General features: G+C 40.6%; 2 protein-coding genes across 2 annotated transcripts in view; one reads left to right on the top strand and one right to left on the bottom strand.

The window, feature by feature from the left end:
• LOC129704568 (cullin-associated NEDD8-dissociated protein 1-like) overlaps window positions 1–4,905 on the top strand; it is a 34,521-nt gene extending 29,616 nt beyond the window's left edge. The window contains exon 15 of the mRNA XM_055647776.1: window positions 862–4,905. Within this exon, the coding sequence (XP_055503751.1) occupies window positions 862–1,089 (228 nt within the window). The 3' untranslated portion in view covers window positions 1,090–4,905. The remainder of the gene's footprint in view (window positions 1–861) is intronic.
• A 1,013-nt stretch (window positions 4,906–5,918) lies between these two features.
• On the bottom strand, window positions 5,919–20,402 carry ccdc174 (coiled-coil domain containing 174). Its single transcript, XM_055647777.1, has 11 exons — window positions 20,244–20,402; window positions 18,391–18,495; window positions 16,821–16,921; window positions 15,591–15,649; window positions 14,651–14,807; window positions 13,087–13,182; window positions 10,913–11,049; window positions 9,092–9,186; window positions 8,452–8,596; window positions 8,113–8,277; window positions 5,919–6,799 (listed from the first exon to the last, which is right to left on the bottom strand). The coding sequence occupies exons 1-11, from the start codon at window positions 20,283–20,285 to the stop codon at window positions 6,534–6,536; spliced, it is 1,368 nt and encodes a 455-aa protein (XP_055503752.1). The 5' UTR covers window positions 20,286–20,402; the 3' UTR covers window positions 5,919–6,533.
• Window positions 20,403–20,413: the final 11 nt, after the last annotated feature.

The following is a 20,413-nucleotide window of genomic DNA, read 5'->3' as shown; positions in this document are numbered from 1 at the left end:
TAATAATGCAGCATGCTATGTTCATGTATTTGACCAAGATCAGGGTGATATTCTACCACATCATTGAAATTGGATGTGAGGTTTCCATTCCTCTATTTTTTTCAATATATATGGGAGGGAAGGGACGGACTGTTCCCTCTGATTTTTGGTCTAATCTCCCTTCCTAATTTACTTGGCCCAATACAATCCTAGAATACACAGCAGTGATATATTTAGTTTGTTGTATTTGTTGTTTTTAAAGATCGAGACAGTGGATTTTCATTTATGTCTGACCTGCAAGTTACGATGAGAAGCCTAATTTTCATTTGCAACTGGCTTTGTGCAGTGATAGTCAAGGTTTACTTTTCTCAGCCTGCCCGCTTAGTCTCATACTGCTAATTTCCGCTCTAATTTCCAGTGCTATTCCAAATCCATGATATGGATTCTATTTCAACATCTCTCTCTCTATTAATAGGACCTTTCATTGCCTGTAAATTGATGGTGAAAAGGAAAAAAAACTCTCTATTAGGATATTTCATAGATCGTTGGTGAAAATAAAAATAAAAACTCCTGCCTTCTGTTAGGTCTTGCAATGATAAATGTCCACTATTTATTGCATGGGAAATCTTCAATTTCCGACGCCTCTGTTGGATTTCCACTTGGAACACAATTTTCTAAGGAAAAAATGTTTCTTTAATCTCCAAATTGAAGTGTGTCATTCCTGGTGTCAGCTGAGCAAATTTCTTTGCCATAGCATTCCCAGAGCTGTTCCAAGCAATAGTTTACAAATGTTTATCATGACCCAAGTATGACGTGTAAAACTGGCTGTTTCTGCACAGCTGTATTTGAGATTATATAAATCCTGTTTCCCCTTTCCTTTAGGTGAAGGCTAACTCAGTGAAACAGGAATTTGAAAAGCAGGATGAGCTGAAACGCTCGGCGATGAGGGCAGTAGCAGCTCTGCTCACGATCCCAGAAGCTGAGAAGAGTGCGCTGATGGCAGAATTCCAGTCGCAGATCAGATCCAACCCCGAAATGGCATCCATTTTTGAAAGTATTCAGAAGGACAACACATCAGTGGCTAGTACAGAAATAATGGACCTCAGCTAGAAAAGAAAGTAAACCAAAAGGATCTGAACAAGATGCCTTGCCTTCATAACTAACCTCTGTGTGAAATGTTATTTATTTTGTCTTTTGCGTTTTACTTTTCTGTTCCAGAACCTCATGATCATTCTGGCAGGCATTTACAGGTCAGCTGCCTCAATGTTGCCTTTGCATGACTTCTCTGTTTCTGCTGCCAGTGCAGTTTAGGCTGTATCCTGCTGCCCCACCTTAACAGCTCTGACTCCTACCTAGTGTTGATAAAGGAGAGCAAACTGGATAGTGCAAAGGGAAGTAAGTCTTTCCTACTACCACTCGTGACCTACTCTACTCATAAGGCATTAAATGAAACGTGCGTGGCCTTGCCACTGTTAGTATGTCCTGTTGCTAAATGGCTGGCATAAACCTATCCATTAATTCTGTTGAAAATTGCATGCCAACCCAGGTAGTTTCTGGATTGCATTATTTTAATAATGGGCAGGCTAATTTGGTCCATGACTTCTGGATATAGTTCACATGATACAATCTCAAGGTTCACTAGCTCCCATGTGAAAAGTGTGTTGCATTGAAAAAAACCAGGAGATACCTAAGAAGTGTGTCTGAGATTTCCTGGGAGGAAAACTTGACATAAAAGACTGGTTTATTAGATCTGTTGAATCATTCAAACTTGAGTAATCTCAGTTGTGTTGGCAAAGCCACAGTGATGAAGATGTATAACCATTGCATTGGATTTACAATCTTGGATGCTTTTTAAGATATGAGAGTGCAGATGCAGAGTTTTTTTTGCTCAGGATGCTTTTTAATTTGTTTGACATAAGCTGCAATTGTGCCTCTTCCTGCGATATTAGCACAAGATCCATTAAACTTTCTGCGTGGTCCAGCTGAGATTAGGGAACATTCATGTGGATCCTAGGTCTTATTAGGAGTCGGTTAGTAATCGGCTTACACAGACCATTGTTGGTGTATATCATCCTTCACTGTTGTTGAGCTTGCATTACTGTAAAATACAGGTGCACAAACTTTAGATATGTTCCATAGATTTATAAGGTGCCTAGGTGTATAATCTCTCGTACTGCTTCAGCCATGATAGTCAGACTGCTGGAGAAGCTACAGTGCCCTCCATAATGTTTAGGACAAAGACCCATAATTTATTTATTTGCCTCTGTACTTCATAATTTGAGATTTGTAATAGAAAAAAAATCACACGTGGTTACAGTGCACGTTGTCAGATTTTAATAAAAGCCATTTTTATACATTTTGGTTTCACCATGTAGAAATTACAACAGTGTTTATGCATAGTCCCCCCATTTCAGGGCACCATAATGTTTAGGACACAGCAATGTAATGTAAATGAAAGTAATCATGTTTAGTATTTTGTTGCATATCCTTTGCATGCAATGACTGCTTGAAGTCTGCAATTCATGGACATCACCAGTTGCTGGGCGTCTTCTCTGGTGATGGTCTGCAGCCATCTTGAGCTTATGCCTGTTTTGGGGGCTAGTCCCCTTCAGTTTTCTCTTCAGCATATAAAAGGCATTCTCAATTGTGTTCAGATTGGGTGATTGACTTGGCCATTCAAGAAATGACCATTTTGTAGCTTTGAAAAACTCCTTTGTTGCTTTAGCAGTATGTTTGGGATCATTGTCTTGCTGTAGAATGAACTGCCGTGCAATGAGTTTTGAGGCATTTGTTTGAACTTGAGCAGATAGGATGTGTCTATACGCTTCAGAATTAATTATGCTACCACCATCAGCAGTTGTATCACCACTGAAGATAAGTGAGCCTGTACCTTCAGCAGCCATACATGCCCAGGCCATAACACCCCCACCACTGTGTTTCACAAATGAGATGGTATGCTTTGGATCTTGGGCAGTTCCTTCTTTCCTCCATATTTTGTTCTGATATTAGTTAATCTTCGTCTCGTTGGTCCACAAGACATTTTTCCAGAACTGTGGTTGCTCTTAAGTACTTCTCGGCAAACTAACTGGCCATCCTATTTTTGCAGCTAACCAGTGATTTGCATCTTGCAGTGTAGCCTCTGTATTTCTGTTCTGCGGTCAGTGGTCATTGACAAATTCACACCTGAAGAGTGTTTCTGATCTGTCGGACAGGTGTTCTGGGATTTTTCTTTATTATAGCGAGAATTCTTCTGTCATCAGCTGTGGAGGTCTTCCTTGGCCTGCCAGTCCCTTTGCGATGACTAAGCTCACCCGTGCTCTCTTTCTTCTTAATGATGTTCCTAACAGTTGGTTTTGGTAAGCCTAAGGTTTGGCTGATGTCTCTAAGTTTTATTCTTGTTTCTCCGTCTCATAATGGCTTCTTTGACTTTCATTGGCACAACTTTGTTGATAAACAAGCAATAAAAGTTTCCAAAGGGAGGAAATACTAGGCGCTGAGAGCTCTTATACCTGCATTAAGGAGGCAATTAAACACACCTGTGAAGCCATGTGTCCCAAACAGTATGGTGCCCTGAAATGGAGGGGCGACTGTATAAACACTGCTGTAATTTCTACATGGTGAAACCAAAATGTATAAAAATGGCCTTTACTAAAATCTGACATTGTGCACTTTAACCACATGTGATTTTTTTTCTATTACAAATCTCAAATTGTGCAGTACAGGCAAATAAATAAATGATAGGTCTTTGTCCCAAACATTATGGAGGGCACTGTATAATTTAATGGGCAAGCCAAATGTTCCCATACTCTTCCATGCCTTTTCTTGGACCAGATGACTTCCTTGTCAAAGTGTTTAAGAAAGAACTGCAGATGCTGGAAAAGAAGGGTCTCGACCCAAAGTCACATATTCCTTCACTCCATAGATGTTGCTTCAGCATTTTTGTCTTCCTTGTCAAAGTGTGGTCATCTTTGAGCAAATAAAATTAAGTCAGCAGCTTAGATTTGTCATTTCGGGTTGTAGCTTGGGGCGGTGCTTTATGTTGTCTTGATTTCTGCCACTGCATCTCTGATCTATGAGATGTTAACCTTACATTGTACTTGTCTTCAGTTGACCAACAGCCAAATTCATTTTGAGGGTCCTTTCTCTGCAGAATAGGTAACAAACTGCATATGGTACACGTTACATCTGGGAGGGAAAAGTGGATTCAAAGGTTTTTTGTTTGGTTGTGAATGGTTCATTAGGAACAAAAACATTGGAATGATGGCACTGTGAAATGGACCACCTCTTTCCCCTCATCAATCTGCAATGAAATGAAGTAAAGTATTGTGCTTCCTTGCTCTTCAATAGAGGATACAAAAACCTGTTCTACATTTAATCTATATACAAATTTAAAAACAAATCAGTGGTGGATTGAATCATGTCCACTCACTACAATGCACTGTTCAACCTAGGATTCTGAGGTGAAGCAGCCACCAAGGTTCCCTCTTAAGTATTTGATTTGAGTTACAAGAAGTGAGACTAATTGCTTTAGGTGAACCTTCGATGGCTCCAGCACGACTCGGATCATCCATCAGTTACCAAATGTTCTGCTGGCATACAGTGCCACATGCACAGAAGTGACAGCAGATTGCATACCTTATTTGATTTCCATTATGCCCAGTGGGACTGTTGACTGCTGGACAAGCACTGGGTTTGATGGACGGCTGTTCAGTTCCATAGTATTCTTGGCTTGTAAGCTTAGAAATTGCAATGATTAGAACAGTTTGCAAGCTTTTATAAAACATGAAGACCACCATATGAAGCAATGGCATAATTCATTTGCATCTGTTTTCTTTTGTAAAAGTCAAAGGCAACTGACAATATGTTCTAGTGAAAGTTCTTAAATAACTTGGAGAGTGGTATAGAAATAAAGGTTGAAGCACAGGGTTTTGTGCTGCTTGTTGCCAATGTGTTATGTGCCTTAGAGTTGTAGAGGTGTCTCCTCTTAAAGTGAATGTATCTGCTGCACTGGCTCCAGCCTACGGTTTGGCAAATCTGATTTGGGTTCTCAACATAATATGTACCATCTGTCATTTGATGGCTTTCAGGTGCATCCTCCTGTAGGACCTTGGCTTCCACACCAAGACTGGGAGATATGAATGTCATCAAGTGTATCGGGTTGTAGACTTGCTCCCTAAAAGTGTAATACTTGTTTTTAATCCTCTTCATGGCCAATGGTTTTAAAATATAGCTGGCTTTCAAGCAACAATGGCTACTAGTTTGAGTCCAATAAAACATTTAAAGAACCATTCCTATTCTTTGGAAAACTACACATTTGCACCAGAGGCTTCTATTCCATCAGAGATTAATTGCTACTGGAAGGACTGACCAGCTCTCTGAAGGTAGTTTGGCAGGGGAACTTCAGTAACAAAAAATCAATAATTCAGCATTAGTCCAGCATGTGGGCTGTGGAGCTAGGAACAGAGGTGGCATCGGGAATGCTTCAATTGCTAACTCACTGACTTCAATAGAAGAAAATTATACTATGGTAGAACTTGGACTTGGTATGCCAGTAACTATTTAGTTTAGAAATAGTGCTGAAACAGGCCCTTCGGCCCACCAAGTCCACATTAACCTACATGCACTATGGATACCAAGCCAATTAACGTACAAACCTGTATGTCTTTGGAAAGTGGGAGGAAACTGAAGATTGCTGAGAAAACAGGAGAATGTACAAACTCCATTCAGACAGCACCCATAGTTGGAATCGAACCTAGGTCTCCAACGCCATAACTGTGCCGCCCTGTTTATCTTGAAAGTTCATTCAGCACTGAAGACCTATGGCTAAGAATGTACAATTGAGAACCTGAATCACAGCACCGTGCCAGGTATAAAATTAAACTTATTGCTTGTACATAATTGAGTGAATGGCCTGAAAATTATAATACAACAGGCAGCCATTTCATTTATCACACTTCAACTGTATTTTCAGTGAAACTTTAATGCTATATCATTCACTGTCAAAACCTCATGGCAGTTTTTCAACAATTATAGTACAGTTGATTAATGTGCCACCAACTTCCCCTTTTATTAATTACGTCCAAATATTAGTGGCTGAAGCAGTCTTGCTGTCATAGTTTGTCTGATTTTTAAAAAGGCCAATGATAGACAGCTAGGTTTATTTAATGTTTTGGCATTATCATTGCAACTAATTGTGGAGTTCAGTGACAGGACACCGATACTTGCCCATTAACCATGATAGTGGTGTGGGAAGATGCATACACTGCTTACCACCAGCTGGAGGTCCTTATCCAAGCTATTTCAATACTTGTGTCATTAAAAGCAAAAATGGCCACACCTCCAGAAAGAGGTAATTCAAAAAAGAAAACCCAGCTCTTAACACTTTCAGCTGTACTTATCTTTTCCTCAGTATTATACATTTGTGTGAATAATTCTATATTAACAATTGTCAGTGTTCAGACAATTGGATAGCAGAGAGATGTCAGCATAGCTGAACTGTGGGGAAAATGCTTTAATCAGACCTGTCACCAGTGTCTGTGGGTCATTCCTCCTGTTCAGGTAGAATGTTTGTAATAAGACAACATATCATCTAGAGAATTGCTATTGGCTGGCTGATGGAAGTTCAAATTGCTTTGCCACTTCTTGTTTGAATAGTGCTGTCCCTCAAACTGTGCCGTCTGGTGGGAGGAAGGTCCCAGCTGGCTCTTCTTCCGCTCTCCATAGTTTGATTTCTTGGAGTCTCTGTAATATTCTGAAGGTGGTGCAAATTCAGACAGCCTCTCATCCCTTTGCGTCTTGGACCAGTTTTCAAACGGTAGCTCTGAAATGATATATTTTAAAAAATCAGTTTAACTCTTCAGAGCTTTGCTGCTCCTATCCATCTTCACAAAATACAGAATTCCCAGGTTTTAAGCACATGCTGCAATGAATCAAAGCAAATTGCAGGGAAAGTAAGGTCAAATCAAATATTCAAAAGGTTCCCTGTTTCTGATCCATGTCATGTGCCTATGCATCAATATATTAACACTGTCCTTGCTCTTCTCAAAAAGTGAGCATCTTATCAATCCTATTGTCTAATTTTGTTAAAAGAGTAACTACCCTTTCTGGGAGCTGTGGCTGATATGATGCATTGAGATTGAGCAGAACCGTTTACTTCAGAAGCAAACTCGGTACTTTTTCAGTGGACCATTTTTTGTGAGGGGATCACAAGGCCAATGAACCCATGCACCATATCCAACATCCGCCCAAGTATCAAACAGGTGGGTGTCATTTGATACCAGATCAGGAAGAGGAAGAACATAGCTGGTGTACTTAACTTTTGCCTATTCCAAGGATAACTGGTTTAGCTGCATGAGCAGTCTGTGACACATGACCCTTCAAGCCTGCTCTGCCATGAAAAAAATATGCTTGATCTGATATCGGACACTCCAAAAAAAAAATTCTTCCCCTGGGGAATGCAAACTGAAATTATCCAAAAAGATTTAAATCAGTTTTGTTTTAGTAATTGTAGGAATAAGGATTAGCTATGATCTTATTGAATGGGGAAGCAGGCACAAGGTCCAATAGCAGAGTCATGTTCTGGCATCTTATGTTCTCAACTCCCATCTAAAACCCTGTGAGCCTTGAATAAACTCAATTACTCCATTTTGACACTGTTGGGGTATACAATTATAAAACCCTCCTTGTCTAGTCTCAGTTGGCCAACTCCACATCCTGAGGCATTGCCCCTAATTCTGGATTTCCCCCACTGATGAACCCCTCTTTTAGTCTGAACTCTGATCTTTCCTCACAAGGTAAACCCTTCATTTCAGGAAATCATCTAATGAACCCGAGCCTCATACTGTATATCTTATCAAGTAAGGAGATTAAAGCCTTAGAGGATTCCAATTGTGGCCTCAGTAGGCCTTACCTTTGTAAATCCTCCAGGCAATACAGGAGGACAGATGCGATGCTCGTCTAATTGCTCATTGTGTTGCATGCTAACTTTGTTGTACAAGGATACCAAACTACTACACCAGCACAAGATCAGAACCGGCGACACTCATCATCAGGGAAATTAGGCTAGTTTTAACTGTAATGGAATTGAACAAAACAAGTATCAACTAGACCCATAGACCGACTTTTCTCACTTACCTTTCCCTCTGTCCCATTCCCGGATGTGTGGCAGGCCATGTTTTGTGTCCTTTCGCTCCTGTATTACAATTTCCACTTTCTTATTCCTTGGGTTGGTGACTTCGTTCTGCCTTGTATCCAGTTCTGAAGTTATTGGCTCTGGCACCAGTTCCCCAGTCTCTTCACCTATGTATTAAATAATATCACATAAACAAAACATTAGTATCACCTGCCAATTACAGTCCGGATCAATTCCTTGGGACGGAAATTAGGGAACAGGAAAAAATAAAATTGGTTAGTTCTGATCCTCTATGTCCCATATCCTGTATGTTGTTACTCAACTAAAAGTTCTGATTGTACCTTTGTTTTGCAACTCTGCAGGAATTTCGATTCCATCAGCTTTGAGCTTCTTTATCTTCCGCTCCCGAACTTTTGCCAGTCTGACATTCAGCATGGCTTTGCGTTTCTCCTTAAGTTTCTCTCGTTTGGTTCTCTGGTCCATAGTCTGCAATGGAGGCAAAGTTTAGCTGTCATGCCAGCAGTAAGTGGAGAAAGAACAATAAAAAGAACTAGTTCAGCCCTGCTGAACAATCAGGTGATACCGATTAGTCTTGGATTATTTGTATGAAACACCAGCCATTGCCCTTAATGCCTTTTTAAAACTGGAGTACATTACTGTTGCTCATCCTTGTGGGGTCAAGGAAAGAGCGTTCACCAATCTTTCAACCACCAAGCACAAGAAGTGACAAGACAGACGCCATTGTATGCAGATGCCGAGATCATGTGTGTGGACTCTATAAGAAGAAGCTCATCCTTGTGTTCACCATTTGATTTTCCAGTTGCTTATGGAGGGCACTGTATATATAACCTGCATTTCAAACCCATTATGGCTCAGTGCCTGTTAACTTAACCCGTTGAGCATTCAGGAGAGCCCAACATCTCCTGTGATTTAATCATTTGATTAAAATGAATATAAAAACGTATGCATCGGGGAGTTTACCTGTTCTCTCAGCATGTCCAGGGTTTCAATCTGCTTCTTCCTGGTGCTTTCATCACGAGCAAAAGCGAAATAACCTACACCCAGCTCACGAGCCTCTGTAATAGCAATTAACTGATTAGAATGATTCCTTTCAGATGGCTGTTCAAGATTATTTTCTCTGCATTAACCAGCTCTGCCACCTCACATCGTGGCAAACTGAGCTAACAACCGACTGCCACAAAGATGTTGCTTTGCAGATCAAACTGTTATTGTGTCTTGTGTTCTGCAGACAAAGGAAAAGATTCATGCATGTGCTCAAAGGTTCCTCACAGAAGTGCAACATTCCCTCTCACTGCTCGGCACCTTTAGCCTATGACTGCTCAAATTGTAGGAGCATTCTGGATGGTATTCAGAACCTCGAGGTCACAGAAGCCCCCTCATAACCAGCAGAAAGAGCAACTACCATGGAAGAATCTAGCATTCCCACACTCCTCATTAGTCATCTCAAAACCTACAAAACGAGTGAAAACGAGCTTTCCTTAATCACATGGTTTAGCCTAAGAAATAGGCACATTTATGATGCTGCTTTAACCGGTAGAGGAACTATCATTTGGTAGAACAATCCTACAATGGATTAAATGATGGCCTCACTAAAACCATTACTTGTAATCCAACACCCAAATCCTACAGGATAGGCCAGTAGCTTCCATCTCCTCACCAACCCTACAGGTTCTGGTTGCTGTGGTACAATAACCATCTGGCTAATGATTAAGCACTGGGTTTGTACCTCTTCACTTGCAGGACAATGGGATGTGTAATGGCTTTAAAAACTAGAGATCTTGTTTAAATAATGTTTACTTTGTGAATGTTTGAGGAGCAGTCAGTTACCGTGAATCATGCCCATTGTAAGGAAGTGCCAAAAATAGAGGTAAAGCAAAAGGAGGGAGACAATTGAGAGAACAAGTAGCAGGATCTACGTGTCAATCCAACAAAGGTAATTCAACCAGGAACACCAAATCATACTTTAGATTAATAAAATTGTGCTGCACTCATTAAAATACACACCATTTTTGACGGATGTCCTCGTAGTGCATTGGTCCCATTGGTTTGCTCAGTGCTTCCTCTTCCTCCTTTTCCCACTGCTGTCGCTGAAGCTCCCGTCTCATGTCTTCAGAAAGTAATGTCTTTTCATCGGCCTCCTGCCTGTGAATGGTTCAAGTGGACGCATCACACGAGTATCACAGTAACTTCTATACTCACAGCATCCCAGGATAGTACTGGTTTATTTCCCCACTTTTTTGGGGGGTGTTTTTCTCACGTAGAAGCAGCAAAGGAGAAATTCTAAGGATGGTGATGATACAATACAAAACTAGCTATAGAAAGATGTGGTCCTAATTATGGTAATCTGACTTGAAACTAATTTGGCGCAATACACACAGGTGAAGCAGTATTCAGTGGAGAGAGGCAAACAGTGAGAGCATCGAGGTTTCAGGTCAATAACTCCTCATCTCAACCAGAAGGTACAATAACAATCTGGCTAATGATTAAGCACTGGGTTTGTACCTCTTCACTTGCAGGACAATGGGATGTGTAATGGCTTTAAAAAAAAAGAGATCTTGTTTAAATAATGTTTACTTTGTGAATGTTTGAGGAGCTGTCAGTTACCGTGAATCATGCCCATTGTAAGGAAGTGCCAAAAATAGAGGTAAAGCAAAAGGAGGGAGACAATTGAGAGAACAAGTAGCAGGATCTACGTGTTAATCTAACAAAGGTAATTTAACCAGGAACACCAAATCATACTTTAGATTAATAAAATTGTGCTGCACTCATTAAAATACACACCATTTTGACGGATGTCCTCGTAGTGCATTGGTCCCATTGGTTTGCTCAGTGCTTCCTCTTCCTCCTTTTCCCACTGCTGTCGCTGAAGCTCCCGTCTCATGTCTTCAGAAAGTAATGTCTTTTCATCGGCCTCCTGCCTGTGAATGGTTCAAGTGGACGCATCACACGAGTATCACAGTAACTTCTATACTCACAGCATCCCAGGATAGTACTGGTTTATTTCCCCACTTTTTTGGGGGGTGTTTTTCTCACGTAGAAGCAGCAAAGGAGAAATTCTAAGGATGGTGATGATACAATACAAAACTAGCTATAGAAAGATGTGGTCCTAATTACGGTAATCTGACTTGAAACTAATTTGGCGCAATACACACAGGTGAAGCAGTATTCAGTGGAGAGAGGCAAACAGTGAGAGAATCGAGGTTTCAGGTCAATAACTCCTCATCTCAACCAGAAGAGTAAAAACAAATTTGTTACAAGTTGTAGAGAATGGAGAGGAGAGAGTACCATGGGAGTGCAGGTGAGGGTGTCGGGACCACGGCTGTCAGGTGACACACTGGTTTTACAGCTGTGTGAGGTCATACAGAATTAAAAACAAAAGAACAAATTAGAACCATAAGAGGCAAAACATGGTTGTGGAACCTGATTCAGAAGAGAATGCTGGGTTTACCCATGGAGAAACAATGATTTAGGTGGATTGCCTTTCATTAAAACTAACCCATTCTGACAAAAAAAGGGAAAGCCGATTACCTGAAATTACTGGTCAATATTAAATTCCAAAGGCTGCAACGTGCTTATGCATATGATGAGGGCTCTTCCTCGAGCCTTCGGATCATGACATTGAATTCAATAATTTCAGCTAAGTGGCCAGTTCTAATACAAAATCAATTGAGGTTTTTTTTCTCCCTCCACAGATGCAGCCTGATCTAGGTGCTTGCAGCATTCCCTTTTGTTTCAGATTTCCACCAACTGCTGGGTTCTGCATCTCCCAGATCCAGTATGTTCTTTCTTTCATTCTCTCTCTATTACCCTCCTATTATTAGCTAGTCATCTCCAAATGCATCAAGTGACCAAGACAACTTTGGTTTCCACCTTATCACAGATATTTCCTTCATTCCACAGCTCAAATTATGATGGCATTATTGATTTCAAATGTTATCACTTTGTCTCTTCAAAGATGTTGCTTGACCATCTGAGTACTTCCTGTACTTAATAGCATGTTTTGTATTGGAATGTCAGAAACTAAATACCAAGCAGTGTTATTTTGTAAATGGCAAAATGGGCAAATCAAATAACCCTCGTTACATTATAATTCAGACATTTCTCTTCCTCACTGTGCAAGCAGCAGAACTAATACAAATACTGTAAGCAGCAAACCCGGCACATCCATGAACAGAGAAAACAACTGGGTCAATGAACCTCAAATGCTTATGCAATACTAACTCTGTTTCTTCAAGGATGTTGCCTGGCTTGCTTGACGATTTTTGATATTTTCTGTCCTCATTGCACTTTATCAGAATTTCTAGTATTTGTTTTTTAGATAAAGTGGATGGTCACAGCCTTTTTCCTAAAACTAGAGTACATAGGTTTAAGATTTTTCACACAGAGGGTGGTAGGTATATGGAATGGGTTGCTGGAGGCAGCTGCATTTAGATATACGGTTGTATTAGAGGCACATGAGCTAGCTCGTGCAGGTAACTTATACACCATGGAAACAGTCCATGCATACTTACTATTACTATATTAATGATTTGGAAGAGAATGTAGGTTGCGTGATTAGTGAGTTTGCACAAAATTGCTGGTTGATGGATAGTGAAGAAGGTTACAACGATGAAACAGAATTCCATGCTCTTCAAGGAACACCAATTTTGATATATTTAGAACCTGCCTCAACTACTGGAGGAGGCAGACAGATACTAGTTTACAGCCAGCACTACAACAGCTGGGATGCCACACAGATATTATTCAGGGACAGTTGTTGTACATCTGGGAAATGCTGGTTATATGTAAAAAGTGAAGCATTTCTTCACAAAGTATTTTTTAAAATATTGTTATTTTAGATAATCAACTCAAGCATCCAGCTGTTTCTAAGTAAGGCAGTATCCACTATGATTTTCCATTGGAGTTGGAATTGCCTCTTACATCCCTGCACTTAAAAGGACATTACATATTGTTACCTTGACCCACTTAGATCTTTATCCATAGCGAGCAGACCTGACAAGTCTTTCTTCATGCATCTTCGAGATCGGCCTAAAGAATCCACATAGTCCACCCTAAGAGAGAAGCACATAATAAATCACAGTTTGTAGTTCAAAATATTGTTTTATCATCCTGTACTGCTGCAAGTGTAAAGTCCCTACCTGAACGCTGAATTGGGAAACACTGTTGATAGATGGAAGCAAAAGTGTGTTGGAAGCAAGGCCTACAATTGATGACAGTAAACAGACAAGTGTAGATCTTTAAACTGACTGCTTTTCAACCTCCAAGATATACCAAGTGCCTTTATGAAAGGGTTAACCACATTGACATGCTTAACACAGACACTCATGGAGTGCCGGGTGTTAATGTTCAAACCTAAGAAAGTGTATTTCGATAAGGGAAAAGGAAGAAAAAAATCACCCCCAGGAACGTAACAAAATAGGGAATGAAACCAAACAAACTACTACTCAGCATTATCCCAGGTACGGAATTCAGACACAAAAAATCTTGGCCACCCTAGCAAAGTCTTTCTTTGAAACATCTTTGAATCTGTGGCACAGACTCATCATGCAGGAGGGGCAGGACATGGTTGTACTCACAGAATCACATAGTACAACCAACATGCCAAATTCCTGTCTCACCAAGGGGACTGACCTACTGGAGTAGCCTTGGGTGGGCCTCATCACTGACTCCAGACATTCAATCTCCACGGCAGCGGATCAAACCGTACCACCCACCATACATCCTCAGTTGCCCGAACCTTCAAGGAAGTAACTCCTAAAATCAGTCTGAGAAGTAGTAAGTGAACTGACATGAGGGATAAACCTATTGACTTCATCTCATAAATCTATCTGGCAGTTGCATCTTGTCCATGATAGCAATGCTAAGGAATGATCCCCATACAGATTTTGTGGAGTTCAAGTCTTGCTTACAAACCAGGGATACCCTCCATCGCGTTGTGTGGAACTACAGTCATGCTAAATGGAATATACGCAGCAGATCTGGTAGTGGAAAGCTGATTCGGTGAGGAGTGCAGAACCTCAAGCTGGGAGAAGGTGGCGCAGCAGTAGAGTCACTGCCTTACAGTGTCAGTGACCTGGGTTCGATGCTGTCTGTAGAGTTTGTACATTCTCCACGTGACCATCTGGGTTTTCTCTGACTGCTCTGGCTTCCTCGCATACTCCAAAGAGGTACAGGTTTGTAGGTTAATTGGCTACTGAAAAATTGTAAATTGTCCGTGCTGTGTGGAATAGTGCTAGCATACGGGGTGATCGCTGGTCGGCACGGACTTGGTGGGCTGAAGGGCCTGTTGCCACGCAGTATCTCTAAAGTCTGAAGACCAAATGTTTATAACTGAGATAGCAACCTGGTGAAGCTGCAACATGGGACTACATACAACTATATGGATTATTATTGCAAAATCTTTGGAATCACTGATTTAATCAGCACAGGTTGTTTTTGAAGCATTAAGCAAAATCGTTTGAAAACTAAAATTGTAGAATACCATGGAATTATCCGCCATGAATATTCCTGGGCTCTCACCATTCTTCATCGGGGTCCTGAGGTGGTGCAACATCAGAAGCAGGTGCTGTACCCTCATCCTTCTCACTCTCAACTGCCTTCGATGCCTGCAGCTCGTTCTGCTGATCAAAAATCTTCTGTGTGAAGTCCACCAGGTACATACTTTCTGTTTCTTCATCTAGCACAGCAGAACAAAGTATCCATTCATATTAAAGAAATAGGAAAAGCAGAAATTTGAAAAAAGAAATGCAGCAACTAGCAACTTACATTGGAATTAAATCAAATGGGAAATTCAAAATATAGCTAGAGTTGAAGGAGTTCTCAGTCCTATTTTCTGCATTCTGCCCTCAGCCCTTCTCCTTTCACCCAGGATTCCTGTTATCCTCGCCTCCCACCCCAACAGCCCTCACATTCAACTGATCATCTCCGTAATTCAATGAGATTGTGTCATCTGACATATACTATCTTCGCTTTCACCATTTTAGGTTTTGGTCCCTCTACCACTCCCTCACCTATTCTTCCATCCTCATCCGTCAACTGTTCCCAGACACTTTCCTGTGGAACCACAGGACATGAAACACTGGACTTTTAATCCCTTCCCTTCCCATTATCCAGGGACCAAACAGGTCTTTAAGCTAAAGGAAGGATTCATTTGTACCTCTTCCAATCTAGTGCACTGCATTCAGTGCTCACAATTTGGAATCCTCTGCATTTACTTTCTTCAATGTAAATTAGGTGACTGCTTTGCAGAACATATTCAGTCCACAAGGTGACCCCGAGCTACTAATTTCCTGTCAATTCAATTCAATTTAAAACAGGGGAAATGATAACACAATTTCAGACACCAAGAATCCTAGGGTTAGATGGAGACCTCTCAAGTTAACAATATTAATTCTACAACAAACGTTGCTTTCATCTTTTCTACAGAATGAAAAGAAATTCAAACCACAATCCAGATTACCTGGAAAATCTCCTTTGGTCATCTGATCATAAAGCTTTGCTTTTTCCTCCAACCTCTGTCTAAGGAAAACACAAATGAATTTAACACAAATTTATCAATTAATTCCAAGCTTGAACATAGCGTGCTCAGAATATGGCACAAACATTATCCTGCAGGTTGTCCTTTTAAACATAATTCTCTTACGTGAGGAACCCCACCCTAATGTCATGAATGCAACCCTAGATTTACACTCAGTGCTGCATGGAAGGAAGCTGCTATATTGATGGTGCCTTCTTCCAAATGAGATGTTAAAATGAGACACTGACAGACACTTCCTCTCAGGTATAAACAAATATCCCTAAATCACTTTTCGGTGAGTGTATGGAAGTTTGGACCATTGTTCCACTCAATATTTATCCATCAACTAACATTCAAGTTAGACTTTTGGCTTGGCTTTTGCCGGTGCAAGCTTGCAATTTTGAAAAAAACATTAGTTCAATTCTATTCACAGCTCCTCAGCAAATAAAGAGGGAGTTTAACAACCAACCAGGGGCCTTCCAGAGAGCACAAGTCAGGAGTGTGCTGGAACACTTACAACTTGCCTCAATGAGTGCAGTTCCAACAACTCGCATAAGATAAGATCCAGGAAAAAGCAGTCCATCCACCTCATCCAAATTTTAACTCTGTCCATCACCAGCACAGTGGCTGCAGTGTGAACCATTTACAAAATAGACTACAACTATTCACTTAGGCTACCCAAACAGTATCTCCCAAATCCGCAACCTCCATCAGCAAAGGACCAGATCAACAAAAACATGTGGGAACCCAGCAAAGTGCGTACCATCCTGACATGGAAGTGCACCTCCTGTCCTTCATATTTGTTTGATCCAAATCCTAGAACTCCCAAACCAATAGCACTGTGGGGATAATTTACCAGAATGAGCTGCAACAGTTCAAGGCAGTAGCTTTGAACTTTCATCACTTTCTAAAATCAAAACACTACAGATGCTGCAAATGTGAAAGAAACCCAGAAAGAGCTGGAAACAATTAACAGGCCAGATCCTTGACCCAAAATGTTAACTTGCTTTTCCTTCCACACGTGCTGTCTGATCTGCTGAGCATCTCCAGTATTTTCTGGGTTTATTTTTGCTCCCAACAATTTGCTCAGTGTTACATCCCTCGTGATTGTAATTTTCTTGAATTGCTGCAGAATCAATTGACTTCATGGAGCTTTGTGTTTAAAATTCTTACCTTGATTTATCAAGCGTCTGTTGTTCCTCAATCCTTTCTTCAACATCCCTCTCAGCCCGATCAGAGACGCCTATATTTTGTTTGCTCCAGATACCTGGTTTCTATAAAATTTATATTTTAAGTATTTCAATATATCTCTGCACCTTAGTGGTTTAGAAATTGTAAAGTATTATCTAAATTATGGAGAGAAGATAAGCAATAAGACCTAAAATAGTTCAGAAATTACTTACTTTATTAAAACTTTACTAAGAACGGGGATGAAAGAATATTAGCAGCACTCGAAAATTGACACAATTTGCCCACCCATTTAACCCATCTATATTCCTTTATAACATCCTCATATTATTTTTACAACTTACTCTCCTAGCTACATCTCTAGTGCCTTCATCGAGTTAATTTATGCAATTGCAAAAAGATAACACCCCAGCAACAATTTGCACGGTACAACACTTGTTACATCCTGCCATCTACCAAAAAGCTAATATATGCTTTCTGTTAACCAACAATCTTCTATCTACACCAATGAGTTAACTCCTATATTCTGAGCTTCTATTTTCCTCTATCACATTTGATGGGGTACCTAATCACGTGTCTTCTGGAAATCTTTTGGATTGATAGCGTGTCCACCGTTTCTCCCCTTTATCCACACTACCTGTTACTGGTTCAATGAACTCCAATGAAACACTACTTCACTTTTTTGAACATAGATCACTTTAAATTTTGCTAAGATCTTTGATGTAATGTGTTCAATAGTTGCTTCTAATAGTCTCCCCTTGATAGATGCAAAATTAACTGGCCATCTCCCTCCTTTTGTGACAAGAGGGTGTTATGTGCTAACATGCCCACCTTCATGAACGCGGAAGAAAAAGATCATTGCTGGTAAGCAGGCTGGTGTTTACCTCCTGCACCCTTGAAGGCACTCTGAGACGGCTGCAGGAGGCGCCCTGGGTCACGGAGGCTGAACAATGGCCAGAGGCAAAGGATGGCATGTTCCCAGACCAATGTCGAGAAGGCGTCAGAGTGGTCAAGTTAGCAGAGTGGGCAGTTGAAGACGCCGATTTGCCTTAGATCAAGCACCGCTCCAAGCGGGTGATCGCATGGTGTGGACGCAGCTTCCACTGACACGGAACGGCGGAGCAGTGGTAGAGGACATTGACAAAGCACCTGGCCAGGACAACTCCTGCAACACTGACCCAGTGCCACCACCACACCAATGGTTCTTTATGGCCAAATTCTCTAAGGGTACAAGATGGCTCCTAAACGTGCGACTCTTGTGTACCGACTCAGTGTGGTTTACGATCTTACACTTTTTCACTTAGTACGATTGTGCCTAATGCATAGTAGGATTGTCACTGAACTGAATGCAAAAAAATAATTTTACTGTACTTAGGTCCACGTCACAATAAAGTACCAGTGAACCATTAATGTCCTCACCAAATAGAAGTAGAATTTCCATCGTAAAATCTGGTTGTGATGTTAATGTCTTTTGCGCTATCATCATGAAAAATTAACGTTAAGAAAAAAATAAGGCCTTAAGAAGCACGACATGTAATGGCAGTAACTCACATACCTTGTTACATGACTTCACCTTATATTGACCTCCTGCGTCTTTCAGAAGTTTATCCTGCTTGAACTCTTCCTGCTTCCGATAAAGTTCGGCCTTCAGATCGACTAACTACAGCACAAAATTAATATTATTATTTTTTTTTTTTTTAAAGACTGTTCTTTAAAACATTTTACAATTATCAACCCAACATATACAGCTACATGTGGGTACAGATAGGTTTTTCTTTTACCCTAAGAGATGCTGTTTTATTAACGCCAACATTGCACCCATCTCAATATCATGCAATATAATGGGTGTTATTTGTTATAGATACAGGTACATTTTTGCAGAGATAAAAGCAAAGACATTTTCCTGTGGAAACAAATACTCTAAGATCAGTAATAGTTAATTAATAAATCTATTGAAACTTGTTATACACAATACCGAGGAAATTTAAGCTCTGGGGACAAGTTCTTGTTTGTTGCTAGAGCACACAATGGAAAACATTCATCTCTGGCCACCACATTCAAATGTCTATCTTTCATCACTCCCACACTATCAATACAAACTCCATAGTAGCTGCTTCACTGGATTGTATGTCCTGTTATGTATTCTTGCATAATAAGAAAAAAATCAGCACCAGCTATATTTTGTGACTGTTGTTCAAAGTGATGGAAGCTTCCTTTAAAGGTGGATATGTTTCACCAAAAAAAAAAGGCACAAAAAAAATCAGTCTACTCCTTTAACTGTAGTGCAAATAAGCCTAAAGATAGACACAAAGTACTGGAGTAACTCAGCAGGTCCGGTAGTATCTCTGGAGAAAAAGGATGAGTGATGATGATGTCATCCATCCTTTTTTCTCCAGAATTGTTACCCGACCCGCTGAGTTACTCCAGCACTTTGTGTCCATCTTTGGCATGAACCAGCATCTGCAGTTCTTTATTTCTACAATTTGTGCAAATAAGCCTGGTGTTTTTACTCTCATTCCATTGGGATGCAATGTTTTCTGCTGAATTAGAAATTCTACATGAGACAGTAGAATTAAGGAAATTTGCTTCACAAAATTCATAACTACAAATACGATACCAAGGAATGTCGGAGAACTATGGAGACAGTTCATTGGCTGTAAAACCTTTTTTTTTGACAACTGAACCCAAGGTCTCTAATACTGAAAGCAATATTAAGTCCAAGTCCAAATGTGTTTATTTGTCAAGTGCACAAGATATGAACAGTATAGGCAATAACGTTTCAATCTCTCTTAAACCAATATTTCTTTGATTCCCTTTGTTTCACTTTTTATTGGTAAATTTACATTGGTTTAAATATTCTAGGGGATAAGTATGGGCTTCATCTCAATAAGGATCAACAAATGTAGTTGCAAAATCAGCTGTTGCTCAGTTGCACAGACCTAAAATGTGTTCCAGAAGATGCTGCTCTGGCAAGAGTGTCCAATTAATATGAATTTCCACCTAAAAGTCTACTAAATGCTATGGGCTAAGAATGCAGTCAAGTCCGAACCCAAAAAGTGTCGTGGGTGGGGTGGGGGAAGAGATTTAAATACCAATGTACAGTAAATGGTAGGGCCCTTGGTGGATGTTATAGAACAGAAAGACGGGTGCAGGCACATCGTTCAATGTAGGTGGCGACATGGTGGCGAAGAAAGCATTTTCCATGTTTACCTTTTTCCTTCGAGAACAGAAGAGTGAGGGGTGAAGTTACAGAAGTTCATGAAATCATGATGAGGGGCTTAGATAAGGTGGATGATGTTTCGGGTCGAGACCCTTCTTCAGACTGAGAGTCAGGGGAGAGGGAAACCAGAGATTATTTCTAGTTTCCTTCTCCCCTGACTACGTCGTTTTGCTGTCTCTGGGACTCACCGAAGATGCCGTCACAGTGAACGTTTTCTTTCTCTTATCCATATCGACAGGAGCTGCTTTAGTTCCCGACAGTTTATGCCGTGGCCCGTGCACAGAATTCCGCTGCCATCTTGGTGAGGTCACATTAACGTTTCCGCATGCGCCCTATTCGTAAGGTCAATCAGCAGCGT

The sequence above is a fragment of the Leucoraja erinacea genome, chromosome 16, assembly GCF_028641065.1.
Source record: "Leucoraja erinacea ecotype New England chromosome 16, Leri_hhj_1, whole genome shotgun sequence".
NCBI lineage: Eukaryota > Metazoa > Chordata > Chondrichthyes > Rajiformes > Rajidae > Leucoraja > Leucoraja erinaceus.
The sequence above is the reverse complement of the archived record's forward strand: the minus strand, read 5'-3'. Positions and strand labels throughout refer to the sequence as shown.

Coding starts and splice junctions, on each gene's coding strand:
- ccdc174 (XM_055647777.1), bottom strand. CDS start 20,285: ATGGATAAGAGAAAGAAAACGTTCACTGTGACGGCATCTTCG. Junction 18,496..20,243: donor TCACTGTGACGGCATCTTCG/GTGAGTCCCAGA, acceptor TTTGTGCTGTAG/TTAGTCGATCTGAAGGCCGA. Junction 8,278..8,451: donor TGCAGAGTTGCAAAACAAAG/GTACAATCAGAA, acceptor TTTAATACATAG/GTGAAGAGACTGGGGAACTG.